General features: G+C 43.6%; 1 protein-coding gene across 2 annotated transcripts in view; it reads left to right on the top strand.

The window, feature by feature from the left end:
* ATOSA (atos homolog A) overlaps positions 1 to 15,757 on the top strand; it is a 450,421-nt gene that overhangs the window by 272,386 nt on the left and 162,278 nt on the right. For both annotated transcript variants that reach the window (XM_086958313.1, XM_086958312.1), the window contains exon 8: positions 5,743 to 5,848. In XM_086958313.1, the coding sequence (XP_086814439.1) occupies positions 5,743 to 5,848 (106 nt within the window). The remainder of the gene's footprint in view (positions 1 to 5,742; positions 5,849 to 15,757) is intronic.

Genomic DNA, 15,757 nt, shown 5'->3' with positions numbered 1-15,757 from the left:
GTCCTGATCGGGCATGCCCAGTCTCAACCTCCACTAGTATATCCAGAGCCACCCATTCTGAAGTTTCTGTGCCAAAAACTGTCCCAAAGTGCCCCCGATTAATCTGCCCCCTGATTGCCATCCGTATGTCGCCATCCTTACAAATGTACCAATCTTGAAGGATGAACAATACAAATCCCACCAAGCACTCAAAAATAAAACCTTACACTGGTTAAAGACCAACAGACCACATCCTAGGGGTGTTGACGGGCTGATCTTGGGAGTAAGAAGAGTAGGGTGGGTGGGTTACGGCAACAAGCAATTTGAAGGGGACTGTGTGATAGTTAATTTCAAAGACAGTAGAGTAGCACAAGTTATTTGCAACCACAGGGATATAATTGGGGGTCCCAGTATTGGTGTAGTAGATTTGACCTACTTCTACCCAAGGCCTGTTGCAATCTCTATTTGCCCATATCCTGGCAGGGGTTGGAGTAATAGTCCATCTTATCCCGATAATTCTGTTGGTCCCCAGTTTCACCCATGTGCTCCCTGGCCTGGGTTTGACTGGAGCCCTCCAGGATATTGAACCGATTTCCACCACGGGGATGCTTCCTGGGCCCAGAGTACGGATGTAGTTAGCGCAGCCCTTAAGCCACCAGTAGTCGGCGACATCCCGTTCGCCGGCCCGGTGGCCCCTATTATTGTATTGGGAGATAACGAGTCCCATGGGAGATTAAGCAGGGGCAGTGGAATAGGAACCCTGGATCAGTTGGAGGATGGAGATGGTCCCGTACTCCACGGCGAGTTAGCTGTGGCGGATCCAGTTCTTAGGATTTGCAGCTGGAAAGTCGCGGGTATTGATAGGAAGTTGGGCCTGCCGGATTGGAATACCCTTGTGGAGGGTTATTCCATCTGTATCTTCCAGGAAACTTGGTGCAGGGAGCCCTGTCACAAGGTGGGATACTCAACCCACTTTGTTCCAGCTGTTCCCCCAGTGGCAGGGAAGGGACGCCCTCCGGGTGGCCACCTTATCTGGGTCGCGATCTCCTTAGAGTGTAAGGTGGAGGAGCACCCCACCAACTCTCCCGACCTCCTTAACATCACCTTAAAGGATTCCCGGGGTGTCCAGCTTTTGGACATCTTTAACATCTACGCTAGAGGAACGAAGGGTGGCACACAATCGGCCACCATTGCTCTCTTGGAAGGACTGCTTAGGCAGCGCCCCCACAAATCCCACATCTTGGTGGCGGGTGATCTTAATTGCACATTCGAGCCCCTTGATACGCATGATGTACTAGGCACAGATGAGGAGGACTCAAGGAGGGGGATGCCCGCTCTGACCTTGCCCCCCATTAAGAGGTGGACCCAAGTGGCTCTACAGATTAACTCCCTCAATATGGAATTTGACTTAAGGGCGGTCAAAGGGAGTTCCAAATCAGATCTGAAAGGGGCACACACCTACTATAGGCCAAATCATACATCTAGAATAGATTACATTCTTCTCGATGTATGTTTATGGGGTGCCCTAGGGTATATGGAGATCAAGTCGACAATTGAGAGTGATCACAATCTCCTCTCTCTTGTCCTCTCCCCCCCAGTGGCTTAAGGGTAGGGAGAAACCCCTCCCCCATATGGCTCCCAACCCCCAGGCAGTTACTATTTCTAATTGTGGCCGACTGTTGAAGTGGGCTAAATTTACCTTATCCCCAGAGAAAATGGCAGCCGTAGGGTCTTTCCTGCTTGCAGCTTCGAATAAACTAGATTTGTCTTCCCAGGTGTTTGAGGAGGTCTCGTTGACCTTCTGTAACCTAACCAGGGAATTAAGTAATCTATTTATCCTCCCTGGTAGGTGTTCGGGAGCTAACATCAGGGAGAAACCGCCTATCAAACAGGGATGGTACACAAAAAAATACAGGGCCATGAAAAAAGCCTTGGTGGGAGCAGTCAAATCTAAATCTCAAGTAGCTACCAGGCTTGCAAGGAAGGATTATTACCGGACCTTGAGGGCAGCGAAAAAGGAGTGGGAGGAGAAGTTCTTGGCGGGCCTCTTGGCAGCTAGCATAGGAAGGGACGCCAGGGGTTTTTGGAGCCTGGTCAGGAACAGGGATAGGCCGGTTGCCACGCTAGTCACTTGTAATATTCCTGCTCAGAGTTGGTATAACCACTTTGAGGCCCTTTATTCCCTACCTGATGGGGTCATCAGCGATTCTTTATCCCCGGTGGTTGAGGCAAAGTTTGGTCCCCCCGATGTCTTCACCGCCAAGGAGGTTGAAGCCGTAATAAAGACCCTGGTCCCACTAAAAGCTGCAGGACCAGATGGGATTCCCGGCGTCCTGCTACGAGCCTATCCCAAAGAATGGGGCCATCTGGTTGCTTCCTTATTGAATGCAATTCTGGGGGGAGGTCCTGTACCAGACTCTTGGAAAGGGGCGGAGGTTGTCCCGATATTCAAAAAGGGATGTCGGGACAGCCCTGCCAACTATAGGCTCATAAGCCTTATTGACTCTTCCCAGAAGGTGGCAGAGTAGGCGATTCTGGGGAGGGTTCTCCAATGGGTGGATGACAATAAGATTCTGTCAGACCTCCGGTCGGGAACTGGAACTATTGAACAGGCCTTCAGACTAATGCTCCTGCACTGGAAGGTGGTGGTGCTGGGCAAGGGCAGTCTTTACTTGGCCTTTATAGACCTGAAGACTGCCTTTGACCTGGTACCTAGGGAGGAATTGTGGAGGGTCCTGCAGAACATGGGGTTGCCCCCCTATATTCTGTCGCTCCTAATTAAACTACACTCAGGGAATTATGCGCAGGTGTGGTGGGGTACGGGGGGGAAAAGACCGATAGGATCCCGTTGTGCAGGGGTGTCCGCCAGGGATGTGTGCTAGCCCCCACCCTATTCTCTATGTATGTGAATGGGGTGGTGGAGCACTTACAAAAAGAACCGGCCGATGCACCCTCCTTGGCAGGCATCCGGATCCCTACTCTGCTTTTTGCAGATGATACTCTCCTCATTTCGAAGACCACCCAAGGACTGCAAAAGCTTCTCGACCGTTTCCAGGAGTTCTGTTCCCTGAGGGGACTGGTGATCAATATCGACAAGACCAAATATTTGGTCATGAATCCCCCCAGGAAACTAGGGCGTCCACCGGTCCTGAATGATTGTCCACTGAAAAAGGTAGCAGAGTTTGATTACCTGGGAATCCGGCTTAGTGACTCCATGAGTTGGACTCCGCATATTAATTAAATGCTTCTCAGCCATAAAAGGGTGGGCGGTGCGTTACTTAGGGAACACTGCTCTCCCCCCAAACATTGCATGGCCCCTGCTATTGATATCTATAAAGCTAGAGGGGTCTCTGCTGCACTATATGGGGCAGAGCAGTGGGGCACTTGTAATTTGGAGGTATTAGCCAAAGTGGAGAGCAAATTTTTGAAAGATCTGATGGCTCTCCCCTTGAGCACACCCACAGTTCCCGTACTACTGGACCTGGGATGTAGATCGATTGTGGATCAGGCACGACTACGGCCCCTGTTGTTGTGGGCTCGTTTGTGGAGGGTCCCCGAACTTGCCTCATACGCTGAGGGCCTGTCCGAGGTGATGGCCATTGGGGGTTGGCACATGGTAAAGTGTTTGAGGGATGTCAAAAGCCTCTTGGGGGAGCTGGGATTGGGCGACGCATGGGTTACTCGATCTGCCCCACCCAAAGCCACCCTGAAGAAACTGTACTGGGACTGGGTCTCTCTCAAACTCATTAGCAACCCACGTCACTGCAATTCCACCTCAGCTTTATTACGAATCAAAGACGTGGTGGCCTACGAACCCTATCTTGATCTGGTTTCCATCGCATTTGATAGGGCATTGTACTTTAGGTTTAGGGTGGGCACCCTACCAGTAGGCAATTTGCTATCGAGATGGAAATCGACCTCCCAGCATTCCCCCTATTGTGCCCTATGTTCCACGTGGGTGGAGACTGTTGCTCACATCCTTTTTGAATGTCCGGACTATTGTAACCCAAGGAAGCGTTGGCTCAAACCAGTGTGAAGATCATTTGGCACTCGCCAATATTCAGTGGCCCTATGGATTCTATTAACAGACACTTCTGCCCTTGTAGTTTGTGGCATCTCAAAATTTTTAAAATGGTCTTGGTTGATCCGTTCAAATAGGCTTTCTGTATCATTTTAATTCCTTTTTAATTGTATTTATCCCAATGTTTTTATCGTCTTTTTTATCCCTTTGGATGTGTTGTTATGTACAGTTGGTGAATGCCTTTTTTAAAAAATATTTGTTGTACGTACTGCTTTTAAGATATTTTTATGTATCGAAATAAAGCATATCAACCAGTATATGGTGGGCGTCTGCATAGCCTATGTCATTCTGCTGCAACTGCCCTTTCCAACGCTGTATTGGGTGTTGTGATTGGTGCTGTGGTTCCTGAGATTACCCGCCTCAAAGGTTTGGTCTCTCTCTTTATTATATTAGTATGGATATATATGTGTGTTGTGTGTGTATATTTCTGTATATATATATATTTACAGACTCAAATATTTCTCTTAAGTTTTTTATTGATAAATGTTTAGAGTTTTATTTTGGACACATTTTTTATGTTTTATTTTGTAATTATTTTATACATTTTATATTGTCAAATGTTATATATTTTATTTTACCAATTAATTGGAAATAGTAACTGTAGGCTGCCCAATGTCCAGCCTTTCCCAAGTTAACTTACATTGCAGTGGGAATAGTAAATCTGACACATAAGTCCAACACTTTTCCTACTGTTTTTTTCTTTGGAATGGGGATTTTACATTTTACCCCTACAACTCTAATTGCTTTGTATGTGGCATGTTTCTTTTTTATTGTTTTATCAAATTTGTTTGTGATGTTTTGTAAAGTTATTTATTTAGTAATAATTTGTTTATTTTTTAAAAAGTGAGATTTATTTTTAAATTTTGTAATTTTACAATTTTTTTATGTTATTCTTGTTTATTTCATAATGGTATTTATATATTATGTTGATTGTTCTTACAACTTTATTTTGAAACCTATATTTTTATCTTTTTTGTCATTTATTAAAAACAATGTTTTTTTATCTGTTGTATTTTTTAAGGGTTTTTTTAAAGTAATTATTTTTAATGCTAATATACTGTTTAATATTACAAATCTGATATACTTGTGTCTACCTATTTTGTAACAATATTTTGGTCTCCTATATTACTGTAGTTGATATTTTATCCTTTACAAAGTATGTAAACTCTGTTTTTTTTTAATCATGATTCTTTATGCTATTTTTGTATCTTGAGATTTTTGGCTCCTATTTTATTGTACATTCCTTTTTACTGTGTTCTTGCTTGGTCAAGTACTCCAAACATTATAAAGCTGTTAATATGCTTATGCAATTTTCCCTTTAGGTGGAATTCGTATTTACTTTTAATACATGTCAAGTAGTTGAGGGGTATGATTTTCATAAATATTGGTTATTAATCTTTAACTTAATCTCATTGCTTCTGTCACCCCTCCATATGTAAGAATGTTTACAAAAAAGATCAAATGAAGTTGGCCAAAATGAGGTCTAATAAATCTGTTCAGATGTTCTGCAAGTTACTACAAAAATATTGTAAATTTGGTTTATTTTAGAAGACTTTGCATTTTTTGTATTTAATTTTTTTAAAGCATTACACAACTGTTCTGAAAATATAGTGCCAAAATATCAATATAACATATTAAAATATACTTATGCTTTTTCACTTAATATCTTCTTTCTTTTACAGTACACAGCAGTATTTAAACACAGAAGATATTCCAGACAACTTTTCGTATATTCTTAGTGCAAGTGCTCCACCTGTCACAAGTCTTAGTCTTTTGGGAAATTTTGAGGTAAAATCTTGATTTGTCAAATGTTTCAACTGGTTGTACTATGAATGGTTATTATTCAGTGAGGTTTGTTTGACTTATAATACATTCAGGTGATAGTTGTTGTTGTTGATAGTAGTGGAGAAGTGTGGCTCACTGGTTAGAGGAAACCATTAAGAAAATGGGGTAACCCATAAGGTATGGACCTGGGCGTTCAATGGTATCAAAACAACAATGGTCCTAGACCTAATGATTATGCAAAATGAGTCAAATCAATACTATCCATAGTTTTTGTGAGTAGAGCAACCACAATCCGTCTGCTCTATTGTACTTTTTTGTACCACAAAATAAACCTAAACCACCAAAAAGAGATTACTTTTGATTTATTAGCTTATTCATCATCTTTCCTGTTTTTTAATGTTTTAACAATTCATTTTATACAACAAACATATCATTTCCAAATTGATAAAAACAGAGGTTGCCCAAGAGAAGAAGTGTGCAAAAAGGGGGGGTGATCAAAAGAGTGAAAACAAGTGAACGGAAAGGAAAACAAATTAGTGGATAGAAAGATTATTATTCGCATGATTTACAAAACAATACCGAACTCTATGCTTAGCTGTATTGGGACCCTGGCCAACGTATTTTAAGTTATTAATCAGAGCACTTTTTTTATATAGACATGTATCTGAAGGGTAATTTGCACTTGATAAAGTTCTTTAGTTGGTCCAAGGGTGATTGAGAAATACTGTCGACGTTTCGACTCGTCTTATGCCCAGCAGGTAATTTAAGCCTTGGGATTGCGAGTCTTCATCAGGACTGGAGAACAAAAACGTAGGCAACCAAGGGATAATATTAACCCTAAGAGATAAAAGTGGTGGTTACTAACTAAGGTGGATAGGTTTTTCTTTTCTTTTACAAGGTATTCGCCCATGAGAGGTATTATATTCTTACCCTTCACTAGAACAAGAGCGAGAGGAAGTGGTCCTGAATTCCAACTTTCCTTATAATATTCTGTAAGATAAATAGTGAAGCCCAGAATTAGTCTAGGTCTACACACTACTCTGTCCACATGCATATGTTAGTGTGGAAGAAATTATTTATTTATTTACCCTTATTTTGTGGATTCCATCCTCACCACATCTTGGTAAGGGAACAATCCTTCATACAGGCACCATGGTAAGTATTTACCTGCAATTAATTATGCCAATGTTAATGTATAATTACCAGAATTTTTTAAACAATAAATATTAAGCGACAATTGAAAATTGGAGTTTTTTGATTTACCTTAGAGATTTTTTCTTCTAGGTTCTGGGTAGCTCCAGTTGATCAATCCGGTAGCTACAAACGGAGACACAGTGTAGTCTCACTTAGCATATACTATTTACAACAACAAAGGAGAATCACATCTTTCAACCTTAAAAACGATATAGGTATTTACCTTATATGCGCGTTTTCCAGTGCATATATTAGGGGTGCCTGTTCCTCGAATCAGATTTCTGTGGGAGGGGGGGGGGGGTGTGGGGCGGGAGGGAAGGGAGAGAGACACAGAAAGTTTATTGTCTCTCTCAACGCGTCTCCACTACGACAGCCTGAATGTAAGGAATTGAAAGACGTAGCCGGTCTCAAAACGTCTTACCTATCTGCCGATTTCCGGAGTCATGTAATGCAGCCAAGCCTCGCTGTTCGAGGACGCCGCCGTTACTGATCCCGCGCATGCGCGTGTAGTTATACCTGTCCGCCTCTAACAGAGCTGGATGTAGAGAGCGGACTACTTTTTCATGTTGCGAGATGCACTGTATTTTGCCCTGCCTTCTGTACTCGGCCAGCGGATCTAGACAAAAGTAAATTAATCGAACATAGTGCACGTAAATGTTAAAATTAGCGGGCTCATTGGATGATTTAAACAATTTTGTTTTCCGAGCCTGTTGGGTAATTTGTTGCGCTCTAGTTACATATCCAAATTTAATGGAAATGTCCGTAGTGTCATAAGGTGCAATATTACGGTTCCATTACCAAATATTGTCAACCTCACTACCGCCTCTCACAGGGCTGGATATAGAGAGCGGACTATTTTGGAAACGTGCACTGTTTTTCATTCAGTATTCTATGGGCAGCCGGCGGATGTGAGCACAAAATTGTCTGATGGACTTGGTATACATTTTTATTCAAATTAATGGAATGAATATTTTATGCAGTATGTTGTTAGGCCTATTCAGATAAATTGTACAGCTCCAATTACATATCTGGAATGGATGGCAATGACGATAATATCCCGAGGTGCAATACTACGATTCTATTACCGAAGATGTCAACCTCATCGGAGAACCAGGGGAAGGACAACTATCTTGTCATAGCTATGCCACCGTATAGATATATACAAAAACCGACCTTCCACACAAATTAGCTGAATAACATCGTAGATTGACAGTCCGTATATAGATGTATGCAAAATCTAGGCTCAAACACAATTAGCTGAATAACATCATAGATTTGCAGTAAGTGTGGTGAGAATTTACATATAAACATCGCAAAAGTATTTTTACAATGGACCACATATTCTGTACTTAAAGACAATTGTGTACAAGTAGACATATACATATACAGTCATGCATGTTTATCTAAAAAGATAAAATCAATAAGTACATACGGTGTTGTTCATTATGGTTGTCACATGGGGAAATATTAAGATTAGACCTACTTTTCCAAAACCCCGAATACAATGGTACACATATACCCAGCAAAGCTACTTGTTTGTTCATCTCCTCAAGTTCGTTGAGTCCCTTGTTGACAGTGTTAAGAGAGTATATCCACTTACATTCCCTTCTATTCAGTATGTTATGTAGGTTACCACCTCGTGGGTTTTGTGTTATTTTCTCTATGACCCACCACCTCAAGCTGTTTTCTGAATGTTCAAACTTGCTAAAGTGGTCTACCAGAGGGGCACCTTGGGTTTTACAACGTATCCGGCTCATGTGTTGCAAGATCCGGCATTTTATTTTTTGTGTTGTCTGACCAACGTATAGAAACCCACATGGGCACATGATTGCATAAATGAGCCATGAGGTGTTACAGTTAGTGTGTTGTGACAATCTATATGTGCGCTCGTTGTAGGTGAAACTCTTACCCTCTATTGTGAGCGGACACGCTTTACAAGAGCCACACTTCCTGTGGCCAATAACTGTTTGTCCACTCCATAGTTTTAGTACAGAGCAGATGTTCCCGATAGACTGCTCAAAAAAGCCAGAAAAAGGGCATGGCATAACCATCGGGAACATCTGCTCGGTACTAAATCCAAGCCCAAGGAGGAACGTTTGGTCTGTGTGACGACATTTAACACAAAAAGTAATGCCATTAAAAAATGTGTGAATCTTCATTGGCATTTGGTCAGCGATGAACTAGGGGGAATTCCACCACCACTACATGCATTCCGTAAAGGGATGAATATCCGCGATCACCTAGTACAATCTATGCTGCCTAACAAACAGCCCTTGAACCAATCTACACTATGGAGTGGACAAATAGTTATTGGCCACAGGAAGTGTGGCTCTTGTAAAGCTTGTCCGCTCACAATAGAGGGTAAGAGTTTCACCTACAACGAGCACACATATAGATTGTCACAACACACTAACTGTAACACCTCATGGCTCATTTATGCAATCATGTGCCCATGTGGGTTTCTATACGTTGGTCAGACAACACAAAAAATAAAATGCCGGATCTTGCAACACATGAGCCGGATACGTTGTAAAACCCAAGGTGCCCCTCTGGTAGACCACTTTAGCAAGTTTGAACATTCAGAAAACAGCTTGAGGTGGTGGGTCATAGAGAAAATAACACAAAACCCACGAGGTGGTAACCTACATAACATACTGAATAGAAGGGAATGTAAGTGGATATACTCTCTTAACACTGTCAACAAGGGACTCAACTAACTTGAGGAGATGAACAAACAAGTAGCTTTGCTGGGTATATGAGTACCATTGTATTCGGGGTTTTGGAAAAGTATGTCTAATCTTAATATTTCCCCATGTGACAACCATAATGAGCAACACCGTATGTACTTATTGATTTTATCTTTTTAGATAAACATGCATGACTGTATATGTCTACTTGTACACAATTGTCTTTAAGTACAGAATATGTGGTCCATTGTAAAAATACTTTTGCGATGTTTATATGTAAATTCTCACCACACTTACTGCAAATCTATGATGTTATTCAGCTAATTGTGTTTGAGCCTGGATTTTGCATACATCTATATACTGACTGTCAATCTACGATGTTATTCAGCTAATTTGTGTGGAAGGTCGGTTTTTGTATATATCTATACGGTGGCATAGCTATGACAAGATAGTTGTCCTTCCCCTGGTTCTCCGATGAGGTTGACATCTTCGGTAATAGAATCGTAGTATTGCACCTCGGGATATTATCGTCATTGCCATCCATTCCAGATATGTAATTGGAGCTGTACAATTTATCTGAATAGGCCTAACAACATACTGCATAAAATATTCATTCCATTAATTTGAATAAAAATGTATACCAAGTCCATCAGACAATTTTGTGCTCACATCCGCCGGCTGCCCATAGAATACTGAATGAAAAACAGTGCACTTTGCTAAATGTTTCCAAAATAGTCCGCTCTCTATATCCAGCCCTGTGAGAGGCGGTAGTGAGGTTGACAATATTTGGTAATGGAACCGTAATATTGCACCTTATGACACTACGGACATTTCCATTAAATTTGGATATGTAACTAGAGCGCAACAAATTACCCAACAGGCTCGATAAACAAAATTGTTTAAATCATCCAACGAGCCCGCTAATTTTAACATTTACGTGCACTATGTTCGATTAATTTACTTTTGTCTAGATCCGCTGGCCGAGTACAGAAGGCAGGGCAAAATACAGTGCATCTCGCAACATGAAAAAGTAGTCCGCTCTCTACATCCAGCTCTGTTAGAGGCGGACAGGTATAACTACACGCGCATGGGCGGGATCAGTAACGGCGGCGTCCTCGAACAGCGAGGCTTGGCTGCATTACATGACTCCGGAAATCGGCAGATAGGTAAGACGTTTTGAGACCGGCTACGTCTTTCAATTCCTTACATTCAGGCTGTCGTAGTGGAGACGCGTTGAGAGAGACAATAAACTTTCTGTGTCTCTCTCCCTTCCCTCCCCTCCACCCCCCTCCCACAGAAATCTGATTCGAGGAACAGGCACCCCTAATATATGCACTGGAAAACGCGCATATAAGGTAAATACCTATATCGTTTTTAAGGTTGAAATATGTGATTCTCCTTTGTTGTTGTAAATAGTATATGCTAAGTGAGACTACACTGTGTCTCCGTTTGTAGCTACCGGATTGATCAACTGGAGCTACCAAGAACCTAGAAGAAAAAATCTCTAAGGTAAATCAAAAAACTACAATTTTCAATTGTCGCTTAATATTTGTTTAAAAAATTCTGGTAATTATACATTAACATTGGCATAATTAATTGCAGGTAAATACTTACCATGGTGCCTGTATGAAGGATTGTTCCCTTACCAAGATGTGGTGAGGATGGAATCCACAAAATAAGGGTAAATAAATAAATAATTTCTTCCACACTAACATATGCATGTGGACAGAGTAGTGTGTAGACCTAGACTAATTCTGGGCTTCACTATTTGTCTTACAGAATATTATAAGGAAAGTTGGAATTCAGGACCACTTCCTCTCGCTCTTGTTCTAGTGAAGGGTAAGAATATAATACCTCTCATGGGCGAATGCCTTGTAAAAGAAAAGAAAAACCTATCCACCTTAGTTAGTAACCACCACTTTTATCTCTCTTAGGGTTAATATTATCCCTTGGTTGCCTACGTTTTTGTTCTCCAGTCCTGATGAAGACTCGCAATCCCAAGGCTTAAATTACCTGCTGGGCATAAGACGAGTCGAAACGTCGACAGTATTTCTCAATCACCCTTGGACCAACTAAAGAACTTTATCAAGTGCAAATTACCCTTCAGATACATGTCTATATAAAAAAAGTGCTCTGATTAATAACTTAAAATACGTTGGCCAGGGTTCCAATACAGCTAAGCATAGAGTTCGGTATTGTTTTGTAAATCATGTGAATAATAATCTTTCTATCCACTAATTTGTTTTCCTTTCCGTTCACTTGTTTTCACTCTTTTGATCACCCCCCCTTTTTGCACACTTCTTCTCTTGGGCAACCTCTGTTTTTATCAATTTGGAAATGATATGTTTGTTGTATAAAATGAATTGTTAAAACATTAAAAAACAGGAAAGATGATGAATAAGCTAATAAATCAAAAGTAATCTCTTTTTGGTGGTTTAGGTTTATTTTGTGGTACAAAAAAGTACAATAGAGCAGACGGATTGTGGTTGCTCTACTCACAAAAACTATGGATAGTATTGATTTGACTCATTTTGCATAATCATTAGGTCTAGGACCATTGTTGTTTTGATATCACTGGTTAGAGGAGGCAGACCTGGAAGCAGAGGTCAGCCCGGGACCAGGGTTCAATTCCCGGCTCAGCGGGGTCTTGAGTCCTAAAATGTCCATGGACTCGACAATTCTCGCTCCGGTGCCTACTCGATTCACGGGTTCACACGCTGCGACTCTGGGCAATAGCTTGCTTAATCTCCACAACGGCCCCTCGCGGCGGGATGCCTGGCTTTCACCTTGCGGATACCCTGCCGGGGTTATCTCACAGGGGAATACCAGGACGGGTTCCATAAGCAAGCGCTTAGAAACCGCTCGGTGATTTGCGCTATATAAATTCCTGTACATTTACATTTAGTTGCATGTTTTATATGCATTTCAAAATTGCTGTTTATTTCATATTAAGGGTTACAACAAAGATTTATATCTTCGAGATCCAAGTCATCAGCTCGGTCACATCAAAAAGAATGAAAAATCAAAACACTGCTCCTCTGTCCCACAACTCGGATTCTCATGACACCCCATGATCCTCCAGGCCGCGACCATGGTCTCAGTCATCGGAACCGACTCTGGCCCTTGTCCTGATGTAACCCATATTCCCGCGGTCCATTGGTGATGCCACAACTGATCCAGGAGTTAAAAGACTCCAAGAGGCCTGTGGAGAGCTAACAGGCCCTTAGGAACTGAGGTGGGCTCCACGTGTTCCTCTCGACTCCTCTGTGAAGTTGGCACCAACACCAGGGGAGGAGTAGATAGTTCTTAAAGACTGGGAAACTAATCCACCGCAACATCCACGGAGGCGGTCACCACCTCGTCCTCTTGCCTTCACCGATTCCAAGACGCTTCCACAGCACTATGACAGGGACCCAATCAATGACGAAAGCCAGGTCTACAATGATGAAAAACTATTTTTAGACTTGCAGGATGCCAGTGGACTCAATGCCTTCCCTGTACTGGCTTCCATTCACCTACACTACAGCTACTGAAGAGACTTCCTTTTTGGCAGTGGTAATCAGGAGAGCAGCAGAGGTCCTTGTTCTGACACTTTCAACCACTGAAGTCAAAGCCAATGTCATCAGTGAAGTCCTACATCAGAACAGAAGTCATAAGAGCATCTCCTGCCATTCAATTGAAGCCAGTACTGACACACTGCTGGACACCTGGGCAAAACCAGGATCTTGCTCAGTAAACTGCCAAATAGCGAGGAGACACAGACCTGCTCCAGGAAATCCTTTAACATCCTACACCATCAAGCTTGATATTTCAGGATTTAACAAGCAGGTTAAACTCCACTGCACCAGACCTAGAATTGCAAAATATAAAATCTTCATGCCAAATGCATGCTAGTATTCCCCTACACTCTGTGAACTCTAGTTGCCCCCTGAGCAGATATTAGCATGCAATGTGAGATATGGTGGCAGAGGTATTGGCAGCAGTCTGGGAAGACCTCCGATGCAACCTCCAGTGTGTTATCCAGGGCAATCAGGACACTGCAAAGTATTTCATTTGCTCGGTTCTCAAAATTACCAAGCGCTTGGGTTGGGCAATCTGAACTAGTGTGGTGATTCAGCACCTTGCTTAGATTCGCTCAATTGGCTTTTTGAGTGATGTTCAACAATCGCTAATCAATATGCCTTCGATGTCATACGTCTCTTTGGACTCAATAAGGGCTCCACCTTGGAGCGTTTCGAGGTGCTCAAGGCCTCAGCCCGCTCCCATGCGTTGGTACCCCGGGTACATCAGTTTCCCAAACAATTTCACCGCTTTTAGGGCTTCAGAATAGATTTTCAGCAGAGAAAGTGCCAGTCCTTACTTCAGCACCAGCAGGCCTCCCAAACTTTTTGAGGCAGAGACTCCCTCCCAGAGACAAAGATTTACTCTAATTCCCCTAACCCCTTCCACGGGCACCACAAAACCTCTTTAATTGACCCATGGCCGTACAGAAACGGCAGATGCGAGGCTACATCACGTTTTACCACCAGTGGTGGTAGTGCAGCTTGTTGGCTGAGAAGGTGGTCCAGATTATCCAAAACCAATATGCCCTCCCTCTCCTTGCCCAGGCCACAGCACCTCCCAGAGGACTGATTGTCCATTCTATAAAGGAAATGTCATGCTCTCTTAGACATAGGAGCCATAGAGAAGGTGTATGTATCAGAAGTTGTATTGGTTGTTACTCTCATTACTTCTTGGTGCTAAAGAAGGACAAACGCCTCTGCCCTAGCCTCAACCTTTCGTCCCTTGAACTTCTTCAACTGGACCTAGGAGAGTAGATGGTAGCTATGGACCTGCAGTACACTTATTTCCAAATTCTCGTGGTTTCAGGTGGCCCACAAGCACTTTCAGTTGTCTGTGCCCCACTTCAACCTAACCAGTGCCCTTGCATGATCACAAAAGTGATGGTGGTGGTCATGGCACATCTTCAAGAATACCCATCTTGCTATACCTTGACATCTGATTGCTGAAGGTGGCCTTGCCGCAAACAATTGTGAACTACCTCCAGATGACCAGACATGGTGGCCTTTTTGGGATTTTCATCAACATCTCAAAGTCACACACTTTCATTTGAGCCTTTTGGACACAGTTCTTTTCCGAGCCTTCCCTCCATCTCTTTGAATCCAGGGTATCTGAAAGAGACACGTTAGTGATAGATTCCTTACCTTAGAATATCCCCAGGCGTCAGACTGGATCCGGAAATTTTTGCGTAGCAATACCCCTGCGCGTCGGTAGGTGTCGTCCGCGGCTCCGCGTCCGTCGTCGTTGGCGCCGGAATGAAGTCGTCGGAGTTCTTAGACGCCGCCCATGCGCGTTGACGTCAGTTCTTCTTTTTTTCCGCGCCAGCTAGCGCAGATCCGGAGAAGCTCTACCCCTAGTCATTTTTTGACTGAACTTTTTGATCTTTTTGATCATTTCTTTCTTCGAGTCTATCGGTGCCGGTAGGGATGCCCGGGTTCAAACCCTGTTCGAAGTTCGACCGACTGATGTCGGTTACGGACCCCCATCGCCGGTGCCTGAAGTGTTTAGGCCTCGACCACGACCACCGCACCTGCTCCGACTGCTGGGCCCTGACGTCTAAAGCTAAGCGGGATCGGTCCCGCAAGCGACTCGAGCTCCGGCAGTCGGCCCGCGCCGTTCCAGGTCCCTGTCAGGTAAGAGGCATGAGAGGTCGGAGCGACGTCATCGTTTCTCCGACCCACCCCGACGCTTGCACGATGCGGCCGGGGGTTCGGGCGACACCGCCCACGCAGCTCCGAGGGAGTCGCAAGCATCGCCGCCTGCCCCACACCTTCGGGTCCCTGGGCACGGCGCGACGCCGGAGGAGATCGAGCGATACCTCATGGCCATGAGATCCCTCCCTCCTCAGCCGGGTTCCGCGGCGCCTCCGAGCCCAACGATCCCGGTTGGAGGCCCTAGCGGGTCGGGCGTTTTGGCCCGGACGCCGTCTGGTGCTTCGGCCCCGACTTCGGTCCCGGCGCCGCAGGACCTC

The sequence above is a fragment of the Lissotriton vulgaris genome, chromosome 2_1 (genome assembly GCF_964263255.1).
Source record: "Lissotriton vulgaris chromosome 2_1, aLisVul1.2, whole genome shotgun sequence".
Classification (NCBI taxonomy): Eukaryota; Metazoa; Chordata; class Amphibia; order Caudata; family Salamandridae; genus Lissotriton; species Lissotriton vulgaris.
This window is presented reverse-complemented; position numbering and strand designations above follow the sequence as displayed.